This window comes from Engystomops pustulosus, chromosome 9 (genome assembly GCF_040894005.1).
Source record: "Engystomops pustulosus chromosome 9, aEngPut4.maternal, whole genome shotgun sequence".
NCBI lineage: Eukaryota > Metazoa > Chordata > Amphibia > Anura > Leptodactylidae > Engystomops > Engystomops pustulosus.
Genome location: NC_092419.1, coordinates 2,380,919 through 2,407,529, shown reverse-complemented (window position 1 = coordinate 2,407,529; position 26,611 = coordinate 2,380,919). Strand labels below are relative to the sequence as shown.

At 52.4% G+C, this 26,611-nt stretch overlaps 1 protein-coding gene across 4 annotated transcripts in view; it reads right to left on the bottom strand.

Moving 5' to 3' along the window:
* LOC140077556 (tenascin-X-like) overlaps positions 1 to 26,611 on the bottom strand; it is a 77,776-nt gene that overhangs the window by 19,697 nt on the left and 31,468 nt on the right. For 3 of the 4 annotated variants that reach the window (XM_072124812.1, XM_072124814.1, XM_072124815.1), the window contains 11 exons: positions 17,318 to 17,602; positions 16,904 to 17,176; positions 10,505 to 10,777; positions 3,233 to 3,535; positions 2,849 to 3,148; positions 2,490 to 2,612; positions 2,271 to 2,408; positions 2,061 to 2,180; positions 1,728 to 1,871; positions 1,508 to 1,638; positions 346 to 478 (listed from right to left, as the gene is read on the bottom strand). In XM_072124812.1, the coding sequence (XP_071980913.1) occupies positions 346 to 478; positions 1,508 to 1,638; positions 1,728 to 1,871; positions 2,061 to 2,180; positions 2,271 to 2,408; positions 2,490 to 2,612; positions 2,849 to 3,148; positions 3,233 to 3,535; positions 10,505 to 10,777; positions 16,904 to 17,176; positions 17,318 to 17,602 (2,223 nt within the window). The remainder of the gene's footprint in view (positions 1 to 345; positions 479 to 1,507; positions 1,639 to 1,727; positions 1,872 to 2,060; positions 2,181 to 2,270; positions 2,409 to 2,489; positions 2,613 to 2,848; positions 3,149 to 3,232; positions 3,536 to 10,504; positions 10,778 to 16,903; positions 17,177 to 17,317; positions 17,603 to 26,611) is intronic. The other variant, XM_072124813.1, reaches the window with a different exon arrangement.

Below are 26,611 nucleotides of genomic sequence, written 5' to 3'. Positions count from 1 at the left end.
CTTTAATATACGAGTGCCAAGAGTCTCCTGACTCTTCTAAATCTTCTGAGTCTTCTGTACCATCCAATATCACACACAGGAGGCAGAATTATCTTGAGCTGCTCTATCTGCCTCTCTCCTAGCGGCAAGTCTCAGCAGCTGAATTCTGGGGAGCCAATCAGCTGCTGATATGTCCTGATTTATAGTCTATCTGGATCCTCAGGACAGAGATTCAAAAAACAATGATAAAGTATTATACCATGGATCGGGGGGGGGGGGGCATTATACGGTCTGGGGGTCACCATACCATGAGAGGGTCCATAGCAGGGGGATTACGCGGTGTGATGATATTGATCTATTACTTACTGGTAGTAAATGAGGTGGAGATTGGAGCAGAACTGGTGTCACCTCTTAGAGCTTTGAGTTGGACTTGATATTTAGTAGAAGGATTGAGCTGACTCAGCGTGAAGGAGGAGAGATGAGGCTGAAGACGGATCTCCTGAAAGGTACAAAGATGCCGGTCACCAGATGTCACCGGGATAGAAAATCTATTGTATATTCTTATAAATATTTAGGTCTAATCCTCATATAAAGTTATGCAACACCCCGGCCAATGCAAGGGTTAAACCTGGTGTTGCAAAACTAAAACCCTCTCCATGCCCTATGGATTCCATAAGGAGCCTCTCACCAGGGGTCTCACATGCTGGATAATGGTGACGCAGCGTATAACTATCTGCCTGAGGAGCAATGGTAAGATGCAGAATTGTGTTATAATAAAGTAATGAAAGGGGAAGCTGGTTGGATAAGACCTCACACGGGGAGGTTATAAAACCCCTTGTGGCTGGAAACTTCCAGGGTTCTCTGTAGTGGAGACTCGAGTTCAGTCCAGGTGAGTTCCCTGAGAAGGTGTGAGTGGACACCAGGGAAAGGAGACCTCCACCATCTGGAGTGTGTCCTACCTGGTGCTGGAGCAGCCAACTACTTCCTCCAGCCGGAAGCCACCTGACCGGACCGAGAGCTCCCGAGGACCGAGATCCAACCAGCCGTCTCTATTCAGCTGAAGTTTGCTGCTGTTGTGGCCGTTGCCTGGTCTACAATAAAGGACTGTAAGTTGGATGATCCCTGTGTCAGGCTGTACACCACCAAGGCTGTCCCATCCTCCAATCCTCCATCACCGGGGATCCCTATCTACAGACTGTTGTTTCCCCAGGGAGGAACCTGCACCTTCAGCGTCTGTCTCTATTTTCTTGTACACACCACCGGCTGGAGACCTGCCCTGATACCGAGCACCGTAACCACCGACAAGCGCTAGGCCGCCTCAGCCAGCCACTCCGGTATCCAGGGCCCCAGCTTCCTCCTGCCACGATAAAGGCCAGGCCCTGGTGGGGGGAGCTGCAGTTACATCTCCGGTTACCTCTGGTGTGTAAATCTCCGGTCACATCCAAAGCCACATTCAAACTTCTGGTCTAAGCCGTGAACTTGAGTTTCAGACTGGATCTCTACTGATCTGATACAAGTTTTTTCCTACCTTCCTTTCACCCTCCAGTGTTTGATAGATGAGCAGATACCCATCAGGCCTGGCTTCCGGAGCTTTCCATGTAAGCAGAGCACTGCGAGCCGTGATCTGACTGGCTGTGAGGTCCCGTGGAGTGTCTGCACCTATTTGTGAAAATGTCAATTCCAAAAATGTGTTCATATCAATGAATAAGAAGGAAATCAAAGAGATAGAAGAGATAATCCGCACTCACTGGTGGTGAAAGATGTGGATGATGGTGCGCTGGTGGCGGATCCTTGGGAACTCTGCACGCTCACAAAGTATTCGGTGTGAGGGTGTAACCCGGTCAGAGGATGATCCGTTCTGTCACCGGGGACCGTTACGGTGACCTGAGGGACTACAACAAAAGTGATGATCAAGACCCCAATCCAAAGACCAACAGTGCCACCAAACAGAAACTAAGACTGTCGTGTGAAAGGTGTGGTCCTCGTTATTACATGTCTACGATAAATGGGTGGTCTCCTAAAAGACAAGGTCTACATATCGAGAATTCTCTGTGTGGTCGTCTGGACAAGATTTGCCTTACTGTTTTCTGCTCTGTAAGTGACCAAATATCTGTCCACGGGTCCTGTAGGAGCTTCCCAGCGCAGAAGAGCTGACACTTCAGTGATATCATGAGCCCTCAGGGAGCGGGGACCCCCTCCAGCTGTGATAGAAAACTCAAATTAGAGAAGCTCGATCACTTTTTGGACTTCTGTCGTTTATGTAAAACCAATTCAACCTTCAAAAAACTCACCGGTGGTGAAGAAGTCGGTCAGGGGCTGACTTTCCTCAAATCCTCGCACGGAAACCACCGTGACCTCATAGAGGGTTCCAGGGACAAGGCCTTTCAGGGGGGTGGTGCTTCCTATGACACCGATGCTCTCAGGTTCTCCTAATACATTAGATAGTTAGACATCAGAGGGAAACCCTGCTTGTACTTCAGACATCCCCACAAATCTAGTAGATTAATTACCTCCATCAGCCAGTTGATAGGACACTTTGAAAGAGGTCGTCTCAGGATTTGGGGGGTCCCAGCTAACAATGGCTGATTTTTCAGCAATGTTGGTAAATCTCAGTTTCTTTGGAGGTTCTAAATCTAGAGCAAAAGGTACATCGCCATGTAAATGTGGATGACTGGAATCAAACAATCAAATACACTGGAGAGTCCATCAGACTAGAAGGTGACCATGTGTGGTGGCCAATGTCCATGCGTCTTATGGGAAAATCCAGCAGAGGCTGAGATACGTCTTGTATCTACTCTCCATTTTGACCTTGAGATCCAAAAGACCTTTTGCTAAACCTAGACAACCTGTAAATGTTGGTTCTAATTACCTAGAGGTCCAGTTTTCCCCGTGGCTTCCAGGCTACTATCTTCCTTTCCATTTACGATGCGGTGTAACCTGACGGTGTAGACAGTATCTGGCTGTAGGCCGGAGAGGAGGACGGTGCGTTCTGTGCCCTCAATGGTCACTGTATCTGAAGAGTCTTCTTGACCTTGGAGAGCATATCGAATAGTGAACGAGTCGTATGCCCCTTCTGGAGCCTCCCAGGAGACATGAATGCCATGCGGGCCGTGTGGAGAGAGGTAAAGGTCACTGTAGATCGGAGGGCTTAGGGTTTCCAGACTCCCTGCTAGAAAATAGAGCGAGATTTAATCGGTAAGTGGCCCTCCATGGATGCTGTAAAGCAGCTGGACCTCTATGGTCACACTATTACCTGTGGTAACCTCTGTGGACAGGGGCATGCTCCTCTTCTTCCCGCTTAGACCATAGGCATTGCACTCGTATCTGCTGCCTGGAAGGAGCCCTTGGACAATGGTGCTGGTGTCTTCTCCGGAAATCTTTATTTCCCTCATCCTACCCTCCGGATCACGACACTCGACCACGATGGAGTCAAATGGAACATTCCCCTCCACTTTCCAAGATAACCTGATGGTCTCCTGGGTCACATCAGATGCCACGAGATTGACCAGACGAGGATCCAAGAGAGAAGGAGAGGAAGGAGCAACTTTTCTTGGTGCTGTACAAATGACAGGACGGCTTATGTGAGTGACTGTATAAATCGGAGAAAGCTTTTAACACTACGCGATCTCCCTGTCTCATTCCCTGCTCTCCATGTAAGATATAAAAGTACAGATAGTGCTATCTCCCTGTCTCCTTCCCTCACTGGCCCCTGCCTGCCCTGCTCTCCATGTATATATAAAAGTACAGATAGTGCTATCTCCCTGTCTCCTTCCCTCACTGGCCCCTGCCTGCCCTGCTCTCCATGTAAGATATAAAAGTACAGATAGTGCTATCTCCCTGTCTCATTCCCTCACTGGCCCCTGCCTGCCCTGCTCTCCATGTAAGATATAAAAGTACAGATAGTGCTATCTCCATGTCTCATTCCCTCACTGGCCCCTGCCTGCCCTGCTCTCCATGTATATATAAAAGTACAGATAGTGCTATCTCCCTGTCTCCTTCCCTCACTGGCCCCTGCCTGCCCTGCTCTCCATGTAAGATATAAAAGTACAGATAGTACTATCTCCCTGTCTCCTTCCCTCACTGGCCCCTGCCTGCCCTGCTCTCCATGTAAGATATAAAAGTACAGATAGTGCTATCTCCCTGTCTCATTCCTTCACTGGCCCCTGCCTGCCCTGCTCTCCATGCAAGATATAAAAGTACAGATAGTGCTATCTCCCTGTCTCATTCCCTCACTGGCCCCTGTCTGCCCTGCTCTCCATGTAAGATATAAAGGCACAGATAGTGCTATCTCCCTGTATCATTCCCTCACTGGCCCCTGCCTGCCCTGCTCTCCATGTATATATAAAAGTACAGATAGTCCTATCTCACTGTCTCCTTCCCTCACTGGCCCCTGCCTGCCCTGCTCTCCATGTAGGATATAAAAGTACAGATAGTGCTATCTCCCTGTCTCCTTCCTTCACTGGCCCCTGCCTGCCCTGCTCTCCATGTAAGATATAAAAGTACAGATAGTGCTATCTCCCTGTCTCATTCCCTCACTGGCCCCTGCCTGCCCTGCTCTCCTTGTAGGATATAAAAGTACAGATAGTGCTATCTCCCTGTCTCATTCCCTCACTGGCCCCTGCCTGCCCTGCTCTCCATGTAAGATATAAAGGCACAGATAGTGCTATCTCCCTGTCTCATTCCCTCACTGGCCCCTGCCTGCCCTGCTCTCCATGTAGGATATAAAAGTACAGATAGTGCTATCTCCCTGTCTCATTCCCTCACTGGCCCCTGCCTGCCCTGCTCTCCTTGTAGGATATAAAAGTACAGATAGTGCTATCTCCCTGTCTCATTCCCTCACTTGCCCCTGCCTGCCCTGCTCTCCATGTAAGATATAAAGGCACAGATAGTGCTATCTCCCTGTCTCATTCCCTCACTGGCCCCTGCCTGCCCTGCTCTCCATGTAGGATATAAAAGTACAGATAGTGCTATCTCCCTGTCTCATTCCCTCACTGGCCCCTGCCTGCCCTGCTCTCCATGTATATATAAAAGTACAGATAGTGCTATCTCCCTGTCTCATTCCCTCACTGGCCCCTGCCTGCCCTGCTCTCCATGTAAGATATAAAAGTACAGATAGTGCTATCTCCATGTCTCATTCCCTCACTGGCCCCTGCCTGCCCTGCTCTCCATGTAAGATATAAAAGTACAGATAGTGCTATCTCCCTGTCTCATTCCCTCACTGGCCCCTGCCTGCCCTGCTCTCCTTGTAGGATATAAAAGTACAGATAGTGCTATCTCCCTGTCTCATTCCCTCACTGGCCCCTGCCTGCCCTGCTCTCCATGTAAGATATAAAGGCACAGATAGTGCTATCTCCCTGTCTCATTCCCTCACTGGCCCCTGCCTGCCCTGCTCTCCATGTAGGATATAAAAGTACAGATAGTGCTATCTCCCTGTCTCATTCCCTCACTGGCCCCTGCCTGCCCTGCTCTCCTTGTAGGATATAAAAGTACAGATAGTGCTATCTCCCTGTCTCATTCCCTCACTGGCCCCTGCCTGCCCTGCTCTCCATGTAAGATATAAAGGCACAGATAGTGCTATCTCCCTGTCTCATTCCCTCACTGGCCCCTGCCTGCCCTGCTCTCCATGTAGGATATAAAAGTACAGATAGTGGTATCTCCCTGTCTCATTCCCTCACTGGCCCCTGCCTGCCCTGCTCTCCATGTATATATAAAAGTACAGATAGTGCTATCTCCCTGTCTCATTCCCTCACTGGCCCCTGCCTGCCCTGCTCTCCATGTAAGATATAAAAGTACAGATAGTGCTATCTCCATGTCTCATTCCCTCACTGGCCCATGCCTGCCCTGCTCTCCATGTAAGATATAAAAGTACAGATAGTGCTATCTCCCTGTCTCATTCCCTCACTGGCCCCTGCCTGCCCTGCTCTCCATGTAAGATATAAAGGCACAGATAGTGCTATCTCCCTGTCTCCTTCCCTCACTGGTCCCTGCCTGCCCTGCTCTCCTTGTAGGATATAAAAGTACAGATAGTGCTATCTCCCTGTCTCATTCCCTCACTGGCCCCTGCCTGCCCTGCTCTCCATGTAAGATATAAAGGCACAGATAGTGCTATTTCCCTGTCTCATTCCCTCACTGGCCCCTGCCTGCCCTGCTCTCCATGTAGGATATAAAAGTACAGATAGTGCTATCTCCCTGTCTCATTCCCTCACTGGCCCCTGCCTGCCCTGCTCTCCATGTAAGATATAAAAGTACAGATAGTGCTATCTCCCTGTCTCCTTCCCTCACTGGCCCCTGCCTGCCCTGCTCTCCATGTAAGATATAAAAGTACAGATAGTGCTATCTCCCTGTCTCCTTCCCTCACTGGCCCCTGCCTGCCCTGCTCTCCATGTAAGATATAAAGGCACAGATAGTGCTATATCCCTGTCTCCTTCCCTCACTGGCCCCTGCCTGCCCTGCTCTCCATGTAAGATATAAAGGCACAGATAGTGCTATCTCCCTGTCTCATTCCATCACTGGTCCCTGCCTGCCCTGCTCTACATGTATATAAAAAAGTACAGATAGTGCTATCTCCCTGTCTCATTCCCTCACTGGCCCCTGCCTGCCCTGCTCTCCATGTAAGATATAAAGGCACAGATAGTGCTATCTCCCTGTCTCCTTCCCTCACTGGCCCCTGCCTGCCCTGCTCTCCATGTAAGATATAAAGGCACAGATAGTGCTATCTCCCTGTCTCCTTCCCTCACTGGCCCCTGCCTGCCCTGCTCTCCATGTAAGATGTAAAGGCACAGATAGTGCTATCTCCCTGTCTCCTTCCCTCACTGGCCCCTGCCTGCCCTGCTCTCCATGTATATATAAAAGTACAGATAGTGCTATCTCCCTGTCTCATTCCCTCACTGGCCCCTGCCTGCCCTGCTCTCCATGTAAGATATAAAAGTACAGATAGTGCTATCTCCCTGTCTCATTCCCTCACTGGCCCCTGCCTGCCCTGCTCTCCTTGTAGGATATAAAAGTACAGATAGTGCTATCTCCCTGTCTCATTCCCTCACTGGCCCCTGCCTGCCCTGCTCTCCATGTAAGATATAAAGGCACAGATAGTGCTATCTCCCTGTCTCATTCCCTCACTGGCCCCTGCCTGCCCTGCTCTCCATGTAGGATATAAAAGTACAGATAGTGCTATCTCCCTGTCTCATTCCCTCACTGGCCCCTGCCTGCCCTGCTCTCCTTGTAGGATATAAAAGTACAGATAGTGCTATCTCCCTGTCTCATTCCCTCACTTGCCCCTGCCTGCCCTGCTCTCCATGTAAGATATAAAGGCACAGATAGTGCTATCTCCCTGTCTCATTCCCTCACTGGCCCCTGCCTGCCCTGCTCTCCATGTAGGATATAAAAGTACAGATAGTGCTATCTCCCTGTCTCATTCCCTCACTGGCCCCTGCCTGCCCTGCTCTCCATGTATATATAAAAGTACAGATAGTGCTATCTCCCTGTCTCATTCCCTCACTGGCCCCTGCCTGCCCTGCTCTCCATGTAAGATATAAAAGTACAGATAGTGCTATCTCCATGTCTCATTCCCTCACTGGCCCCTGCCTGCCCTGCTCTCCATGTAAGATATAAAAGTACAGATAGTGCTATCTCCCTGTCTCATTCCCTCACTGGCCCCTGCCTGCCCTGCTCTCCTTGTAGGATATAAAAGTACAGATAGTGCTATCTCCCTGTCTCATTCCCTCACTGGCCCCTGCCTGCCCTGCTCTCCATGTAAGATATAAAGGCACAGATAGTGCTATCTCCCTGTCTCATTCCCTCACTGGCCCCTGCCTGCCCTGCTCTCCATGTAGGATATAAAAGTACAGATAGTGCTATCTCCCTGTCTCATTCCCTCACTGGCCCCTGCCTGCCCTGCTCTCCTTGTAGGATATAAAAGTACAGATAGTGCTATCTCCCTGTCTCATTCCCTCACTGGCCCCTGCCTGCCCTGCTCTCCATGTAAGATATAAAGGCACAGATAGTGCTATCTCCCTGTCTCATTCCCTCACTGGCCCCTGCCTGCCCTGCTCTCCATGTAGGATATAAAAGTACAGATAGTGGTATCTCCCTGTCTCATTCCCTCACTGGCCCCTGCCTGCCCTGCTCTCCATGTATATATAAAAGTACAGATAGTGCTATCTCCCTGTCTCATTCCCTCACTGGCCCCTGCCTGCCCTGCTCTCCATGTAAGATATAACCCTCACTGGCCCATGCCTGCCCTGCTCTCCATGTAAGATATAAAAGTACAGATAGTGCTATCTCCCTGTCTCATTCCCTCACTGGCCCCTGCCTGCCCTGCTCTCCATGTAAGATATAAAGGCACAGATAGTGCTATCTCCCTGTCTCCTTCCCTCACTGGTCCCTGCCTGCCCTGCTCTCCTTGTAGGATATAAAAGTACAGATAGTGCTATCTCCCTGTCTCATTCCCTCACTGGCCCCTGCCTGCCCTGCTCTCCATGTAAGATATAAAGGCACAGATAGTGCTATCTCCCTGTCTCATTCCCTCACTGGCCCCTGCCTGCCCTGCTCTCCATGTAGGATATAAAAGTACAGATAGTGCTATCTCCCTGTCTCATTCCCTCACTGGCCCCTGCCTGCCCTGCTCTCCATGTATATATAAAAGTACAGATAGTGCTATCTCCCTGTCTCATTCCCTCACTGGCCCCTGCCTGCCCTGCTCTCCATGTAAGATATAAAAGTACAGATAGTGCTATCTCCCTGTCTCCTTCCCTCACTGGCCCCTGCCTGCCCTGCTCTCCATGTAAGATATAAAAGTACAGATAGTGCTATCTCCCTGTCTCCTTCCCTCACTGGCCCCTGTCTGCCCTGCTCTCCATGTAAGATATAAAGGCACAGATAGTGCTATATCCCTGTCTCCTTCCCTCACTGGCCCCTGCCTGCCCTGCTCTCCATGTAAGATATAAAGGCACAGATAGTGCTATCTCCCTGTCTCATTCCATCACTGGTCCCTGCCTGCCCTGCTCTACATGTATATAAAAAAGTACAGATAGTGCTATCTCCCTGTCTCATTCCCTCACTGGCCCCTGCCTGCCCTGCTCTCCATGTAAGATATAAAGGCACAGATAGTGCTATCTCCCTGTCTCCTTCCCTCACTGGCCCCTGCCTGCCCTGCTCTCCATGTAAGATATAAAGGCACAGATAGTGCTATCTCCCTGTCTCCTTCCCTCACTGGCCCCTGCCTGCCCTGCTCTCCATGTAAGATGTAAAGGCACAGATAGTGCTATCTCCCTGTCTCCTTCCCTCACTGGCCCCTGCCTGCCCTGCTCTCCATGTATATATAAAAGTACAGATAGTGCTATCTCCCTGTCTCATTCCCTCACTGGCCCCTGCCTGCCCTGCTCTCCATGTAAGATATAAAAGTCCAGATAGTGCTATCTCCCTGTCTCATTCCCTCACTGGCCCCTGCCTGCCCTGCTCTCCATGTATATATAAAAGTACAGATAGTGCTATCTCACTGTCTCATTCCCTCACTGGCCCCTGCCTGCCCTGCTCTCCATGTAAGATATAAAAGTACAGATAGTGCTATCTCCCTGTCTCCTTCCCTCACTGGCCCCTGCCTGCCCTGCTCTCCATGTAAGATATAAAAGTACAGATAGTGCTATCTCCCTGTCTCCTTCCCTCACTGGCCCCTGCCTGCCCTGCTCTCCATGTATATATAAAAGTACAGATAGTGCTATCTCCCTGTCTCATTCCCTCACTGGCCCCTGCCTGCCCTGCTCTCCATGTATATATAAAAGTACAGATAGTGCTATCTCCCCGTCTCCTTCCCTCACTGGTCCCTGCCTGCCCTGCTCTCCATGTGAGATATAAAGGCACAGATAGTGCTATCTCCCTGTCTCCTTCCCTCACTGGCCCCTGCCTGCCCTGCTCTCCATGTATATATAAAAGTACAGATAGTGCTATCTCCCTGTCTCTTTCCCTCACTGGCCCCTGCCTGCCCTGCTCTCCATGTGAGATATAAAGGCACAGATAGTGCTATCTCCCTGTCTCCTTCCCTCACTGGCCCCTGCCTGCCCTGCTCTCCATGTATATATAAAAGTACAGATAGTGCTATCTCCCTGTCTCCTTCCCTCACTGGCCCCTGCCTGCCCTGCTCTCCATGTATATATAAAAGTACAGATAGTGCTATCTCCCTGTCTCTTTCCCTCACTGGCCCCTGCCTGCCCTGCTCTCCATGTATATATAAAAGTACAGATAGTGCTATCTCCCTGTCTCTTTCCCTCACTGGCCCCTGCCTGCCCTGCTCTCCATGTAAGATATAAAAGTACAGATAGTGCTATCTCCCTGTCTCATTCCCTCACTGGCCCCTGCCTGCCCTGCTCTCCATGTAAGGTATAAAGGCACAGATAGTGCTCAGTCTCTCCCTGTAAATGATAACCATTCAGATAGTATAGATAGATAGTATCAGATAGTACCATCTCCCTCTCTCTACAGATAGTGCTGCCTTCTAGCTTCTCCCTCTCATGTAATCATTATTATCCATCACCTGTGGTGGTCTCAGCTACAGACGCTTTGCTCCTCTTCCCTCCTACAATCCCATAGAGAATAAACTTATATCGCTTCCCAGGCTTCAAACTGTCGACCTCTATGGTGCGTTCATGGTTATCCAGAGCGACCTCCTTAGATTTCCCTTCAGTGTCCCGATACATGAGAAGAAACGCGTCAAATTCCCCACCAGTGACCTCCCACGAGAGACGGACGGAGTCGCTGGAGACGTCAGAGGCCGAGAAGGAGTCCAGGCGAGGAGGCAACAACTTCTCTACAGAACGAGAAGCGGGAAACATGATCAAGATATTAATATTACCATCACCATCATCATCATCATCATCATCACCATCATCATCATCATCATCATCATCACCATCATCATCATCATCATCATCATCATCACCATCATCATCATCATTCATCATCATCACCATCATCACCATCATCATCATCACCACCATCATCATCATCATCACCACCATCATCATCATCATCACCATCATCATCACCATCATCATCATTCATCATCATCATTCACCATCATCATCACCATCATCATTCACCATCATCATTCACCATCATCATTCACCATCATCATCATCATTCACCATCATCATTCATCATCATCACCATCATCATCATCATCATCATCATTCATCATCATCACCATCATCACCATCATCATCATCACCACCATCATCATCATCATCACCATCATCATCACCATCATCATCATTCATCATCATCATTCACCATCATCATCACCATCATCATTCACCATCATCATTCACCATCATCATTCACCATCATCATTCACCATCATCATTCACCATCATCATTCATCATCATCACCATCATCATCATCATCCATCACCATCATTCACCATCATCATTCACCATCATCATCATTCACCATCATCATTCACCATCATCATCATCATTCATCACCATCATCATTCACCATCATCATTCACCATCATCATTCACCATCATCATTCACCATCATCATCATCATTCACCATCATCATTCACCATCATCATCATCATTCATCACCATCATCATTCATCACCATCATTCATCATCATCATTCACCATCATCATTCATCATCATCATCATCATTCACCATCATCATTCACCATCATCATTCACCATCATCACCATCATTCACCATCATCATTCACCATCATCCATTAACAATCTGGGGAGATCATTACGTGACAATGGAGATTAGAAAATTATACAAAGGACCTAGCACAACCGACAATGTACAACGTATGTCGACACATATATCGCAATTTGAAAATATGAAGCACAAGGAAAAGAAAAAGTGCCAAACGACAATTAGAGAAACTCTTTATTTAATACACAATAAATCATGCAGGTGATACTACCACGTAAGGTAATCCACCAAACCCTTCCCTTCACCATTGAATCAGACATGAATCACGTCTATTGTTATATGTGTGCACAGCACGAGACCTCGCACACATATCAACATTGTATGTAACAGCATTCCATCCCTAATATCTGTAACTAATCTAATCTCACACGGTACAGGACCAGCGCCTCGTGCTGTCCACAGTCAGGGGGATTCAGTCCATATGAAGGGGATGGAGGGCTCAACCCCTGAGGAAGTCCCCGGCAGGGAACGGAACGTGTGGGGAGCCCTCCACCCCTGAGGAAGTCCCCGGCAGGGAACGGAACGTGTGGGGAGCCCTCCATCCCTGAGGAAGTCCCCGGCAGGGAACGGAACGTGCGGGGAGCCCTCCACCCCTGAGGAAGTCCCCGGCAGGGAACGGAACGTGCGGGGAGCCCTCCACCCCTGAGGAAGTCCCCGGCAGGGAACGGAACGTGTGGGGAGCCCTCCACCCCTGAGGAAGTCCCCGGCAGGGAACGGAACGTGTGGGGAGCCCTCCATCCCTGAGGAAGTCCCCGGCAGGGAACGGAACGTGCGGGGAGCCCTCCACCCCTGAGGAAGTCCCCGGCAGGGAACAGAACGTGCGGGGAGCCCTCCACCCCTGAGGAAGTCCCCGGCAGGGAACGGAACGTGCGGGGAGCCCTCCACCCCTGAGGAAGTCCCCGGCAGGGAACGGAACGTGCGGGGAGCCCTCCACCCCTGAGGAAGTCCCCGGCAGGGAACGGAACGTGTGGGGAGCCCTCCACCCCTGAGGAAGTCCCCGGCAGGGAACGGAACGTGCGGGGAGCCCTCCACCCCTGAGGAAGTCCCCGGCAGGGAACGGAACGTGCGGGAAGCCCTCCACCCCTGAGGAAGTCCCCGGCAGGGAACGGAACGTGTGGGGAGCCCTCCACCCCTGAGGAAGTCCCCGGCAGGGAACGGAACGTGTGGGGAGCCCTCCATCCCTGAGGAAGTCCCCGGCAGGGAACGGAACGTGTGGGGAGCCCTCCACCCCTGAGGAAGTCCCCGGCAGGGAACGGAACGTGCGGGGAGCCCTCCACCCCTGAGGAAGTCCCCGGCAGGGAACGGAACGTGCGGGGAGCCCTCCACCCCTGAGGAAGTCCCCGGCAGGGAACGGAACGTGTGGGGAGCCCTCCACCCCCTTCATATTGACTGAATATGTGTTTCATATTTTCTAATGACAATGGAGATTTGTTATCAAAGAAGAACGTTTCTCCCTCCACCAAGTACAATCCCCACCATCCCACCATCCCACCATCCCACCAGTGCTAATGTTCTAATAAGGGTCTCCGGGTCACGTGGGTGCTCCTAGATACTGCTGCCTGTTCTGGAGGAGGTCGGGGCTGGAGAAGACACTTCAAATGTGACTCAATCAATGGAGCGTCCCCTATTAAAGGAGGCAAAGAGCTGGGGGATGGGGGATGGGGGAGATAATTCAGGGGCATATACACATCATTAAAATTACTTTATGTCATTTTTTTTGTAATGTGTGTGGGGGGGGGGCAGTATATGAGGTAAGTTACCAGGATACATCTATTACTAGTTCTGCGTCGCTTTCCTGATCTGTAAAGTGAAGCCTCCGGTCATTTACCTCATCAGCCGGAGATTCCTGACCATAAAATGGCGGCAGATGGAGGGTCATGTGATGGAGGGTCATGTGATGGAGGGTCATGTGATGGAGGGTGATGTGATCTCTATCTGTCCATGAGCAATCGGAGATCACATCACCCTCCATCACATGACCCTCCATCACATGACCCTCCATCACATGACGCTCCATCACATGACCCTCCATCACATGACCCTCCATCACATGACCCTCCATCACATGACCCTCCATCACATGACCCTCCATCACATGACCCTCCATCACATGACCCGGCGTTTGATCCGGTGTTCCTGAATTCGGACCCCCTGTATTGGTTCTCCTCTCACCTGTATTGGTTCTCCTCTCACCTGTATTGGTTCACCTCTCACCTGTATTGGTTCTCCTCTCACCTGTGCTGGTTCTCCTCTCACCTGTGCTAGTTCTCCTCTTACCTGAATTGGTTCTCCTCTCACCTGTATTGGTTCTCCTCTCACCTGTGCTGGTTCTCCTCTCACCTGTATTGGTTCTCCTCTCACCTGTGCTGGTTCTCCTCTCACCTGTATTGGTTCTCCTCTCACCTGTATTGGTTCTCCTCTCACCTGTGCTGGTTCTCCTCTCACCTGTATTGGTTCTCCACTCACCTGTGCTGGTTCTCCTCTCACCTGTGCTGGTTCTCCTCTCACCTGTGCTGGTTTCTCCTCTCACCTGTATTGGTTCTCCTCTCACCTGTATTGGTTTCCTCTCACCTGTATTGGTTCTCCTCTCACCTGTGCTGGTTTCTCCTCTCACCTGTATTGGTTCTCCTCTCACCTGTGCTGGTTCTCCTCTCACCTGTATTGGTTTCCTCTCACCTGTATTGGTTCTCCTCTCACCTGTGCTGGTTCTCCTCTCACCTGTATTGGTTTCCTCTCACCTGTATTGGTTCTCCTCTCACCTGTGCTAGTTCTCCTCTCACCTGTATTGGTTCTCCTCTCACGTGTGTTGGTTCTCCTCTCACCTGTGCTACTTCTCCTCTCACCTGTGCTAGTTCTCCTCTCACCTGTGTTGGTTCTCCTCTCACCTGTATTGGTTCTCCTCTCACCTGTATTGGTTCTCCTCTCACGTGTGTTGGTTCTCCTCTCACCTGTGCTAGTTCTCCTCTCACCTGTGCTAGTTCTCCTCTCACCTGTGCTAGTTCTCCTCTCACCTGTGTTGGTTCTCCTCTCACCTGTGCTGTTTCTCCTCTCACCTGTGTTGGTTCTCCTCTCACCTGTGTTGGTTCTCCTCTCACCTGTGCTAGTTCTCCTCTCACCTGTGCTAGTTCTCCTCTCACCTGTATTGGTTCTCCTCTCACCTGTGCTAGTTCTCCTCTCACCTGTGCTGGTTCTCCTCTCACCTGTATTGGTTCTCCTCTCACCTGTGCTGGTTCTCCTCTCACCTGTATTGGTTCTCCTCTCACCTGTATTGGTTCTCCTCTCACCTGTGCTGGTTCTCCTCTCACCTGTATTGGTTCTCCTCTCACCTGTGCTGGTTCTCCTCTCACCTGTGCTGGTTCTCCTCTCACCTGTGCTGGTTTCTCCTCTCACCTGTATTGGTTCTCCTCTCACCTGTATTGGTTTCCTCTCACCTGTATTGGTTCTCCTCTCACCTGTGCTGGTTTCTCCTCTCACCTGTATTGGTTCTCCTCTCACCTGTGCTGGTTCTCCTCTCACCTGTATTGGTTTCCTCTCACCTGTATTGGTTCTCCTCTCACCTGTGCTGGTTCTCCTCTCACCTGTATTGGTTTCCTCTCACCTGTATTGGTTCTCCTCTCACCTGTGCTAGTTCTCCTCTCACCTGTATTGGTTCTCCTCTCACGTGTGTTGGTTCTCCTCTCACCTGTGCTAGTTCTCCTCTCACCTGTGCTAGTTCTCCTCTCACCTGTGTTGGTTCTCCTCTCACCTGTATTGGTTCTCCTCTCACCTGTATTGGTTCTCCTCTCACGTGTGTTGGTTCTCCTCTCACCTGTGCTAGTTCTCCTCTCACCTGTGCTAGTTCTCCTCTCACCTGTGCTAGTTCTCCTCTCACCTGTGTTGGTTCTCCTCTCACCTGTGCTGTTTCTCCTCTCACCTGTGTTGGTTCTCCTCTCACCTGTGTTGGTTCTCCTCTCACCTGTGCTAGTTCTCCTCTCACCTGTGCTAGTTCTCCTCTCACCTGTGTTGGTTCTCCTCTCACCTGTGCTGTTTCTCCTCTCACCTGTGCTGGTTCTCCTCTCACCTGTATTGGTTCTCCTCTCACCTGTGCTGGTTCTCCTCTCACCTGTGCTGGTTCTCCTCTCACCTGTATTGGTTTCTGCTGTCACCTGTATTGGTTCTCCTCTCACCTGTGCTGGTTCTCCTCTCACCTGTGCTAGTTCTCCTCTTACCTGAATTGGTTCTCCTCTCACCTGTATTGGTTCTCCTCTCACCTGTATTGGTTCTCCTCTCACCTGTGCTGGTTCTCCTCTCACCTGTATTGGTTCTCCTCTCACCTGTGCTAGTTCTCCTCTCACCTGTATTGGTTCTCCTCTCACCTGTGCTGGTTCTCCTCTCACCTGTGCTAGTTCTCCTCTGACCTGTGTTGGTTCTCCTCTCACCTGTGCTGGTTCTCCTCTCACCTGTGCTAGTTCTCCTCTCACCTGTATTGGTTCTCCTCTCACCTGTATTGGTTCTCCTCTCACCTGTATTGGTTCTCCTCTCACCTGTATTGGTTCTCCTCTCACCTGTGCTGGTTCTCCTCTCACCTGTATTGGTTCACCTCTCACCTGTGCTAGTTCTCCTCTCACCTGTATTGGTTTCCTCTCACCTGTATTGGTTCTCCTCCCTCTCACCTGTATTGGTTTCCTCTCACCTGTATTGGTTCTCCTCTCACCTGTATTGGTTTCCTCTCACCTGTATTGGTTCTCCTCTCACCTGTGCTGGTTCTCCTCTCACCTGTATTGGTTCACCTCTCACCTGTGCTGGTTCTCCTCTCACCTGTATTGGTTCTCCTCTCACCTGTATTGGTTTCCTCTCACCTGTATTGGTTCTCCTCTCACCTGTGCTGGTTCTCCTCTCACCTGTGCTGGTTCTCCTCTCACCTGTGCTGGTTCTCCTCTCACCTGTATTGGTTCTCCTCTCACCTGTGCTGGTTCTCCTCTCACCTGTGCTGGTTCTCCTCTCACCTGTATTGGTTCTCCTCTCACCTGTATTGGTTCTCCTCTCACCTGTGCTGGTTCTCCTCTCACCTGTATTGGTTCTCCTCTCACCTGTGCTGGTTCTCCTCTCACCTGTATTGGTTTCCTCTCACCTGTATTGGTTCACCTCTCACCTGTGCTAGTTCTACTCTCACCTGTATTGGTTCTCCTCTCACCTGTATTGGTTCTCCTCTCACCTGTATTGGTTCTCCTCTCACCTGTGCTGGTTTCTGCTGTCACTGGTTTACTCCTCTTTCCATCAGATAATCCATATAAGAAGAACTTGTATTTCTTTCCAGGCTTTAGTTCCTTGACTGTATAAGATCTTAGATCTCTCTCTAGATCGATCTCTCTCGGTTGTCCATCTGCATCTCGATAGAAGAGAAGGAAGGAGTCAAAGTCTCCACCGGAGAGCTCCCAGGTGAGGTGAGCCGAGTGACTGCGGACATCGGAGAGGGAGAGCGACTCCAGGCGAGGAGGCCGGGGCTTTTCTATAGGACAGATAAGAGATTACATGACGGTTACGGGACACGACTGGTGGGCGGGCTCATATCTATACAAGGGCTTATTACGGTTACATTCGGTTCCTGTACGAGGATCCCACGTGGTACCTACATATCCATAGCCAGTACCTGTAAATACAAAGATTGTCTCCGGGTCACTGTAACTGTCTCCCAAAATCCCTCGAAGCTCCACTGTGTAATTGACCTCGGCCACCAGCCCCGTGATGAGAAACGTTGTCTCGTCCCCTCGTAGTGTTTCCTCCTTGTGAGGACCCTCAGCGGGTCCATACTGCAGCACATAGGCATCAAAGTCTCCATCCAGGGGCTCCCACGTGACACGGAAGGAATCCTGCCGAATCTCCGACACAGAAAGAGGGGAAAGGCGCGGAGGTGTTCCCCTGTCTGCAGAAGAATCTGGACAAGAAATCCAAAAATAAACTACAATAAAACTAAACCAACAGAAAAAAAGTCGTTTATCATGGGGACATCTATGGATGATGTCACCATTCTGGCTGTAATGGTTACCCTGCCCCCTCTATGGCTCTATATTGTACAGTACATCTGCTCCCTCTATACTGTACAGTACATCTGCTCCCTATATATTGCACAGTACATCTGCTCCCTCTATATTGTACAGTACATCTGCTCCCTCTATATTGTACAGTACATCTGCTCCCTCTATACTGTACAGTACATCTGCTCCCTCTATATTGTACAGTACATCTGCTCCCTCTACATTGTACAGTCCATCTGCTCCCTCTACATTGTACAGTCCATCTGCTCCCTCTATACTGTACAGTCCATCTGCTCCCTCTATACTGTACAGTCCATCTGCTCCCTCTATACTGTACAGTACATCTGCTCCCTCTACATTGTACAGTACATCTGCTCCCTCTATATTGTACAGTACATCTGCTCCCTCTATATTGTACAGTACATCTGCTCCCTCTATATTGTACAGTACATCTGCTCCCTCTACATTGTACAGTCCATCTGCTCCCTCTATACTGTACAGTACATCTGCTCCCTCTACATTGTACAGTCCATCTGCTCCCTCTATACTGTACAGTCCATCTGCTCCCTCTATACTGTACAGTCCATCTGCTCCCTCTATACTGTACAGTCCATCTGCTCCCTCTATATTGTACAGTACATCTGCTCCCTCTACATTGTACAGTACATCTGCTCCCTCTATATTGTACAGTACATCTGCTCCCTCTATACTGTACAGTACATCTGCTCCCTCTACATTGTACAGTACATCTGCTCCCTCTATATTGTACAGTACATCTGCTCCCTCTATATTGTACAGTACATCTGCTCCCTCTATATTGTACAGTACATCTGCTCCCTCTATATTGTACAGTACATCTGCTCCCTCTACATTGTACAGTCCATCTGCTCCCTCTATACTGTACAGTACATCTGCTCCCTCTACATTGTACAGTCCATCTGCTCCCTCTATACTGTACAGTCCATCTGCTCCCTCTATACTGTACAGTCCATCTGCTCCCTCTATACTGTACAGTCCATCTGCTCCCTCTATATTGTACAGTACATCTGCTCCCTCTACATTGTACAGTACATCTGCTCCCTCTATATTGTACAGTACATCTGCTCCCTCTATATTGTACAGTACATCTGCTCCCTCTATATTGTACAGTACATCTGCTCCCTCTACATTGTACAGTACATCTGCTCCCTCTATATTGTACAGTACATCTGCTCCCTCTATATTGTACAGTACATCTGCTCCCTCTATTCAGAGGTCCCCAACCACCGGTCCGCGGACCAGGACCGGGCCGTTGCAGCTTATCAGCCGGTCCGCGCAGGGGGCCGCGGCTCCGGTCCCCCCGTTGAGTTGTCGGCTCAGGCTCCAGGCCAAGGCCTCGTCCACAGAGAGCAGCCGCCTCTGAAGGCCCAGGTCCTGCGGTTCATCTCCGCACCTCACACAACACACGGGGCCCCGGGAGCGCCCGCGGGGGAACTTCTGCCTCCCCCAGGTACAAGAGGTGATGTGCCCGCTGTGCGGGGCCGCTACTGCCGCGAGCTCTCCGCTCCCTCCGCCCCCCGCTCTCGGCTCCCTGCTGAAGCTCCACGCTCCCCTACCGCTCCCTCCGCTCTCCGCTCCCTCTGCCCCCCGCTCCCGGCTCTCAGCTCCCTGCCCCTGCTGAAGCTCCACGCTCCCTCCGCTCTCCGCTCCCTCTGCCCCCCGCTCCCGGCACTCGGCTCCCTGCCCCTGCTGAAGTTCCACGCTCCCCTACCGCTCCCTCTGCCCCCCGCTCCCGGCTCTCAGCTCCCTGCCCCTGCTGAAGCTCCACGCTCCCCTACCGCTCCCTCCGCTCTCCGCTCCCTCTGCCCCCCGCTCCCGGCTCTCGGCTCCCTGCCCCTGCTGAAGCTCCACGCTCCCCTACCGCTCCCTCCGCTCTCCGCTCCCTCTGCCCCCCGCTCCCGGCTCTCAGCTCCCTGCCCCTGCTGAAGCTCCACGCTCCCTCCGCTCTCCGCTCCCTCTGCCCCCCGCTCCCGGCACTCGGCTCCCTGCCCCTGCTGAAGTTCCACGCTCCCCTACCGCTCCCTCTGCCCCCCGCTCCCGGCTCTCAGCTCCCTGCCCCTGCTGAAGCTCCACGCTCCCCTACCGCTCCCTCCGCTCTCCGCTCCCTCTGCCCCCCGCTCCCGGCTCTCGGCTCCCTGCCCCTGCTGAAGCTCCACGCTCCCCTACCGCTCCCTCCGCTCTCCGCTCCCTCTGCCCCCCGCTCCCGGCTCTCGGCTCCCTGCCCCTGCTGAAGCTCCACGCTCCCCTACCGCTCCCTCTGCCCCCCGCTCCCGGCTCTCGGCTCCCTGCCCCTGCTGAAGCTCCACGCTCCCCTACCGCTCCCTCCGCTCTCCGCTCCCTCTGCCCCCCGCTCCCGGCTCTCAGCTCCCTGCCCCTGCTGAAGCTCCACGCTCCCCTACCGCTCCCTCCGCTCTCCGCTCCCTCTGCCCCCCGCTCCCGGCTCTCGGCTCCCTGCCCCTGCTGAAGTTCCACGCTCCCCTACCGCTCCCTCTGCCCCCCGCTCCCGGCTCTCAGCTCCCTGCCCCTGCTGAAGCTCCACGCTCCCCTACCGCTCCCTCCGCTCTCCGCTCCCTCTGCCCCCCGCTCCCGGCTCTCGGCTCCCTGCCCCTGCTGAAGCTCCACGCTCCCCTACCGCTCCCTCCGCTCTCCGCTCCCTCTGCCCCCCGCTCCCGGCTCTCGGCTCCCTGCCCCTGCTGAAGTTCCACGCTCCCCTACCGCTCCCTCTGCCCCCCGCTCCCGGCTCTCAGCTCCCTGCCCCTGCTGAAGCTCCACGCTCCCCTACCGCTCCCTCCGCTCTCCGCTCCCTCTGCCCCCCGCTCCCGGCTCTCGGCTCCCTGCCCCTACTGAAGCTCCACGCTCCCCTACCGCTCCCTCTGCCCCCCGCTCCCGGCTCTCGGCTCCCTGCCCCTGCTGAAGCTCCACGCTCCCCTACCGCTCCCTCCGCTCTCCGCTCCCTCTGCCCCCCGCTCCCGGCTCTCAGCTCCCTGCCCCTGCTGAAGCTCCACGCTCCCCTACCGCTCCCTCCGCTCTCCGCTCCCTCTGCCCCCCGCTCCCGAAGCTCCACGCTCCCCTACCGCTCCCTCCGCTCTCCGCTCCCTCTGCCCCCCGCTCCCGGCTCCCTGCCCCTGCTGAAGCTCCACGCTCCCCTACCGCTCCCTCTGCCCCCCGCTCCCGGCTCTCAGCTCCCTGCCCCTGCTGAAGCTCCACGCTCCCCTACCGCTCCCTCCGCTCTCCGCTCCCTCTGCCCCCCGCTCCCGGCTCTCGGCTCCCTGCCCCTGCTGAAGCTCCACGCTCCCCTACCGCTCCCTCCGCTCTCCGCTCCCTCTGCCCCCCGCTCCCGGCTCTCGGCTCCCTGCCCCTGCTGAAGCTCCACGCTCCCCTACCGCTCCCTCTGCCCCCCGCTCCCGGCTCTCAGCTCCCTGCCCCTGCTGAAGCTCCACGCTCCCCTACCGCTCCCTCCGCTCTCCGCTCCCTCTGCCCCCCGCTCCCGGCTCTCGGCTCCCTGCCCCTGCTGAAGTTCCACGCTCCCCTACCGCTCCCTCTGCCCCCCGCTCCCGGCTCTCAGCTCCCTGCCCCTGCTGAAGCTCCACGCTCCCCTACCGCTCCCTCCGCTCTCCGCTCCCTCTGCCCCCCGCTCCCGGCTCTCGGCTCCCTGCCCCTGCTGAAGCTCCACGCTCCCCTACCGCTCCCTCCGCTCTCCGCTCCCTCTGCCCCCCGCTCCCGGCTCTCGGCTCCCTGCCCCTGCTGAAGCTCCACGCTCCCCTACCGCTCCCTCTGCCCCCCGCTCCCGGCTCTCGGCTCCCTGCCCCTGCTGAAGCTCCACGCTCCCCTACCGCTCCCTCCGCTCTCCGCTCCCTCTGCCCCCCGCTCCCGGCTCTCAGCTCCCTGCCCCTGCTGAAGCTCCACGCTCCCCTACCGCTCCCTCCGCTCTCCGCTCCCTCTGCCCCCCGCTCCCGGCTCTCGGCTCCCTGCCCCTGCTGAAGTTCCACGCTCCCCTACCGCTCCCTCTGCCCCCCGCTCCCGGCTCTCAGCTCCCTGCCCCTGCTGAAGCTCCACGCTCCCCTACCGCTCCCTCCGCTCTCCGCTCCCTCTGCCCCCCGCTCCCGGCTCTCAGCTCCCTGCCCCTGCTGAAGCTCCACGCTCCCCTACCGCTCCCTCCGCTCTCCGCTCCCTCTGCCCCCCGCTCCCGGCTCTCGGCTCCCTGCCCCTGCTGAAGCTCCACGCTCCCCTACCGCTCCCTCCGCTCTCCGCTCCCTCTGCCCCCTGCTCCCGGCTCTCGGCTCCCTGCCCCTGCTGAAGCTCCACGCTCCCCTACCGCTCCCTCTGCCCCCCGCTCCCGGCTCTCGGCTCCCTGCCCCTGCTGAAGCTCCACGCTCCCCTACCGCTCCCTCCGCTCTCCGCTCCCTCTGCCCCCCGCTCCCGGCTCTCAGCTCCCTGCCCCTGCTGAAGCTCCACGCTCCCCTACCGCTCCCTCCGCTCTCCGCTCCCTCTGCCCCCCGCTCCCGAAGCTCCACGCTCCCCTACCGCTCCCTCCGCTCTCCGCTCCCTCTGCCCCCCGCTCCCGGCTCCCTGCCCCTGCTGAAGCTCCACGCTCCCCTACCGCTCCCTCTGCCCCCCGCTCCCGGCTCTCAGCTCCCTGCCCCTGCTGAAGCTCCACGCTCCCCTACCGCTCCCTCCGCTCTCCGCTCCCTCTGCCCCCCGCTCCCGGCTCTCGGCTCCCTGCCCCTGCTGAAGCTCCACGCTCCCCTACCGCTCCCTCCGCTCTCCGCTCCCTCTGCCCCCCGCTCCCGGCTCCCTGCTGAAGCTCCACGCTCCCCTACCGCTCCCTCTGCCCCCCCGTTCTCGGTTCTTCACCTACCCGCTTCCGGCTCTCGGCTCCCGGCTCCCCTTTGAATCCCGTCTTAACCCGGCTCCGCTAACGCCCCCCCCCCCTCCAGGCTCTCGGCTCCCTGCTCCCCCTGCCCCCGCTTAAGCTCCAGGCTCCCTAGCCTCGCCACCACCGCTGCAGGACAAGGCACCGAAATTTCCAGGAACACAATAGAGGGGTAAGGTTACTTTATCTTTGCATATATATGTGTAATATGTGTATATATGTGTAAATATATGTAATATGTGTGTGTATATATATGTGTTTGTATATATGTGTATGTGTGTGTATATATGTATGTGTGTGTGTGTGTGTATATGCTGTATCTACTGTTTGTTTATGTGTATATATGCTGTATGTATATGCAGCATTTGTGATATTTATCAGGGCTTCTATTTTGTACTACATGGCAGTACTCGGTATGCATTTTATACTACTTGGCGGTACGTTGTATCTATTTTATAATACTTGGTGGCACGCTGGATGCATTTTATACTACATGGCGGTATTCTGTATGCATTTTATACTACATGGCGAAACACTGTATGCATTTTATACTACTTGGCGGTACGTTGTATCTATTTTATACTACTTGGTGGCACGCTGGATGCATTTTATACTACTTGGTGGCACGCTGGATGCATTTTATACTACTTGGTGGCACGCTGGATGCATTTTATACTACATGGCGGTATTCTGTATGCATTTTATACTACATGGCGGTATTCTGTATGCATTTTATACTACATGGCGATACGCTGTATGCATTTTATACTACATGGCGATACGCTGTATGCATTTTATACTACATGGCGATACGCTGTATGCATTTTATACTACATGGCGATACGCTGTATGCATTTTATACTACATGGCGATACGCTGTATGCATTTTATACTACATGGCGATACGCTGTATGCATTTTATACTACATGGCGATACGCTGTATGCATTTTATACTACATGGCGATACGCTGTATGCATTTTATACTACATGGCGATACGCTGTATGCATTTTATACTACATGGCGATATGCTGTATGCATTTTGTATTGCTTTATTTTTACACCAAACCGATATGATGGATCTGGTCCGGACACTCCCTGATATCTGATATTATAAGCTCCACCCCTCCATAACCCCACCCCATATGACCAAAGCCCCGCCCCCACCCCCACCGGGCCATGGAAAACTGGTCTAGCTTAAAGCCGGTCCCTGGTGCAAAAAAGGTTGGGGACCTCTGCTCTATATTGTACAGTCCATCTGCTCCCTCTACATTGTACAGTACATCTGCTCCCTCTACATTGTACAGTACATCTGCTCCCTCTATACTGTACAGTACATCTGCTCCCTCTACATTGTACAGTACATCTGCTCCCTCTACATTGTACAGTACATCTGCTCCCTCTATACTGTACAGTACATCTGCTCCCTCTACATTGTACAGTACATCTGCTCCCTCTATATTGTACAGTCCATCTGCTCCCTCTACATTGTACAGTACATCTGCTCCCTCTATACTGTACAGTCCATCTGCTCCCTCTACATTGTACAGTCCATCTGCTCCCTCTATACTGTACAGTCCATCTGCTCCCTCTATACTGTACAGTCCATCTGCTCCCTCTACATTGTACAGTCCATCTGCTCCCTCTATACTGTACAGTCCATCTGCTCCCTCTATACTGTACAGTACATCTGCTCCCTCTATACTGTACAGTACATCTGCTCCCTCTACATTGTACAGTACATCTGCTCCCTCTATATTGTACAGTCCATCTGCTCCCTCTACATTGTACAGTACATCTGCTCCCTCTATACTGTACAGTACATCTGCTCCCTCTGTATTGTACAGTACATCTGCTCCCTCTATACTGTACAGTACATCTGCTCCCTCTATATTGTACAGTACATCTGCTCCCTCTATATTGTACAGTACATCTGCTCCCTCTGTATTGTACAGTACATCTGCTCCCTCTATATTGTACAGTACATCTGCTCCCTCTATATTGTACAGTACATCTGCTCCCTCTATACTGTACAGTACATCTGCTCCCTCTATATTGTACAGTACATCTGCTCCCTCTATGGCTCTACATTGTACAGTACATCTGCTCCCTCTATACTGTACAGTACATCTGCTCCCTCTGTATTGTACAGTACATCTGCTCCCTCTATACTGTACAGTACATCTGCTCCCTCTATACTGTACAGTACATCTGCTCCCTCTATACTGTACAGTACATCTGCTCCCTCTATATTGTACAGTACATCTGCTCCCTCTATATTGTACAGTACATCTGCTCCCTCTATACTGTACAGTACATCTGCTCCCTCTGTATTGTACAGTACATCTGCTCCCTCTATACTGTACAGTACATCTGCTCCCTATATATTGCACAGTACATCTGCTCCCTCTATATTGTACAGTACATCTGCTCCCTCTATACTGTACAGTACATCTGCTCCCTCTATATTGTACAGTACATCTGCTCCCTCTACATTGTACAGTCCATCTGCTCCCTCTATACTGTACAGTCCATCTGCTCCCTCTATACTGTACAGTCCATCTGCTCCCTCTATACTGTACAGTACATCTGCTCCCTCTACATTGTACAGTACATCTGCTCCCTCTACATTGTACAGTCCATCTGCTCCCTCTATACTGTACAGTCCATCTGCTCCCTCTATACTGTACAGTCCATCTGCTCCCTCTATACTGTACAGTACATCTGCTCCCTCTACATTGTACAGTACATCTGCTCCCTCTATATTGTACAGTACATCTGCTCCCTCTATATTGTACAGTACATCTGCTCCCTCTATACTGTACAGTACATCTGCTCCCTCTATATTGTACAGTACATCTGCTCCCTCTACATTGTACAGTACATCTGCTCCCTCTATGGCTCTACATTGTACAGTACATCTGCTCCCTCTATATTGTACAGTACATCTGCTCCCTCTATACTGTACAGTACATCTGCTCCCTCTACATTGTACAGTCCATCTGCTCCCTCTGTATTGTACAGTACATCTGCTCCCTCTATATTGTACAGTACATCTGCTCCCTCTATACTGTACAGTACATCTGCTCCCTCTACATTGTACAGTCCATCTGCTCCCTCTATACTGTACAGTACATCTGCTCCCTCTACATTGTACAGTACATCTGCTCCCTCTATATTGTACAGTACATCTGCTCCCTCTATACTGTACAGTACATCTGCTCCCTCTACATTGTACAGTCCATCTGCTCCCTCTATATTGTACAGTCCATCTGCTCCCTCTATATTGTACAGTCCATCTGCTCCCTCTACATTGTACAGTCCATCTGCTCCCTCTATACTGTACAGTCCATCTGCTCCCTCTACATTGTACAGTCCATCTGCTCCCTCTACATTGTACAGTCCATCTGCTCCCTCTATATTGTACAGTACATCTGCTCCCTCTATATTGTACAGTCCATCTGCTCCCTCTATACTGTACAGTCCATCTGCTCCCTCTACATTGTACAGTACATCTGCCCCCTCTATACTGTACAGTCCATCTGCTCCCTCTACATTGTACAGTACATCTGCTCCCTCTATACTGTACAGTACATCTGCTCCCTCTATATTGTACAGTCCATCTGCTCCCTCTACATTGTACAGTACATCTGCTCCCTCTATACTGTACAGTCCATCTGCTCCCTCTACATTGTACAGTCCATCTGCTCCCTCTATATTGTACAGTACATCTGCTCCCTCTATATTGTACAGTCCATCTGCTCCCTCTATACTGTACAGTACATCTGCTCCCTCTATATTGTACAGTCCATCTGCTCCCTCTACATTGTACAGTACATCTGCCCCCTCTATACTGTACAGTCCATCTGCTCCCTCTACATTGTACAGTACATCTGCTCCCTCTATACTGTACAGTACATCTGCTCCCTCTATATTGTACAGTCCATCTGCTCCCTCTACATTGTACAGTACATCTGCTCCCTCTATACTGTACAGT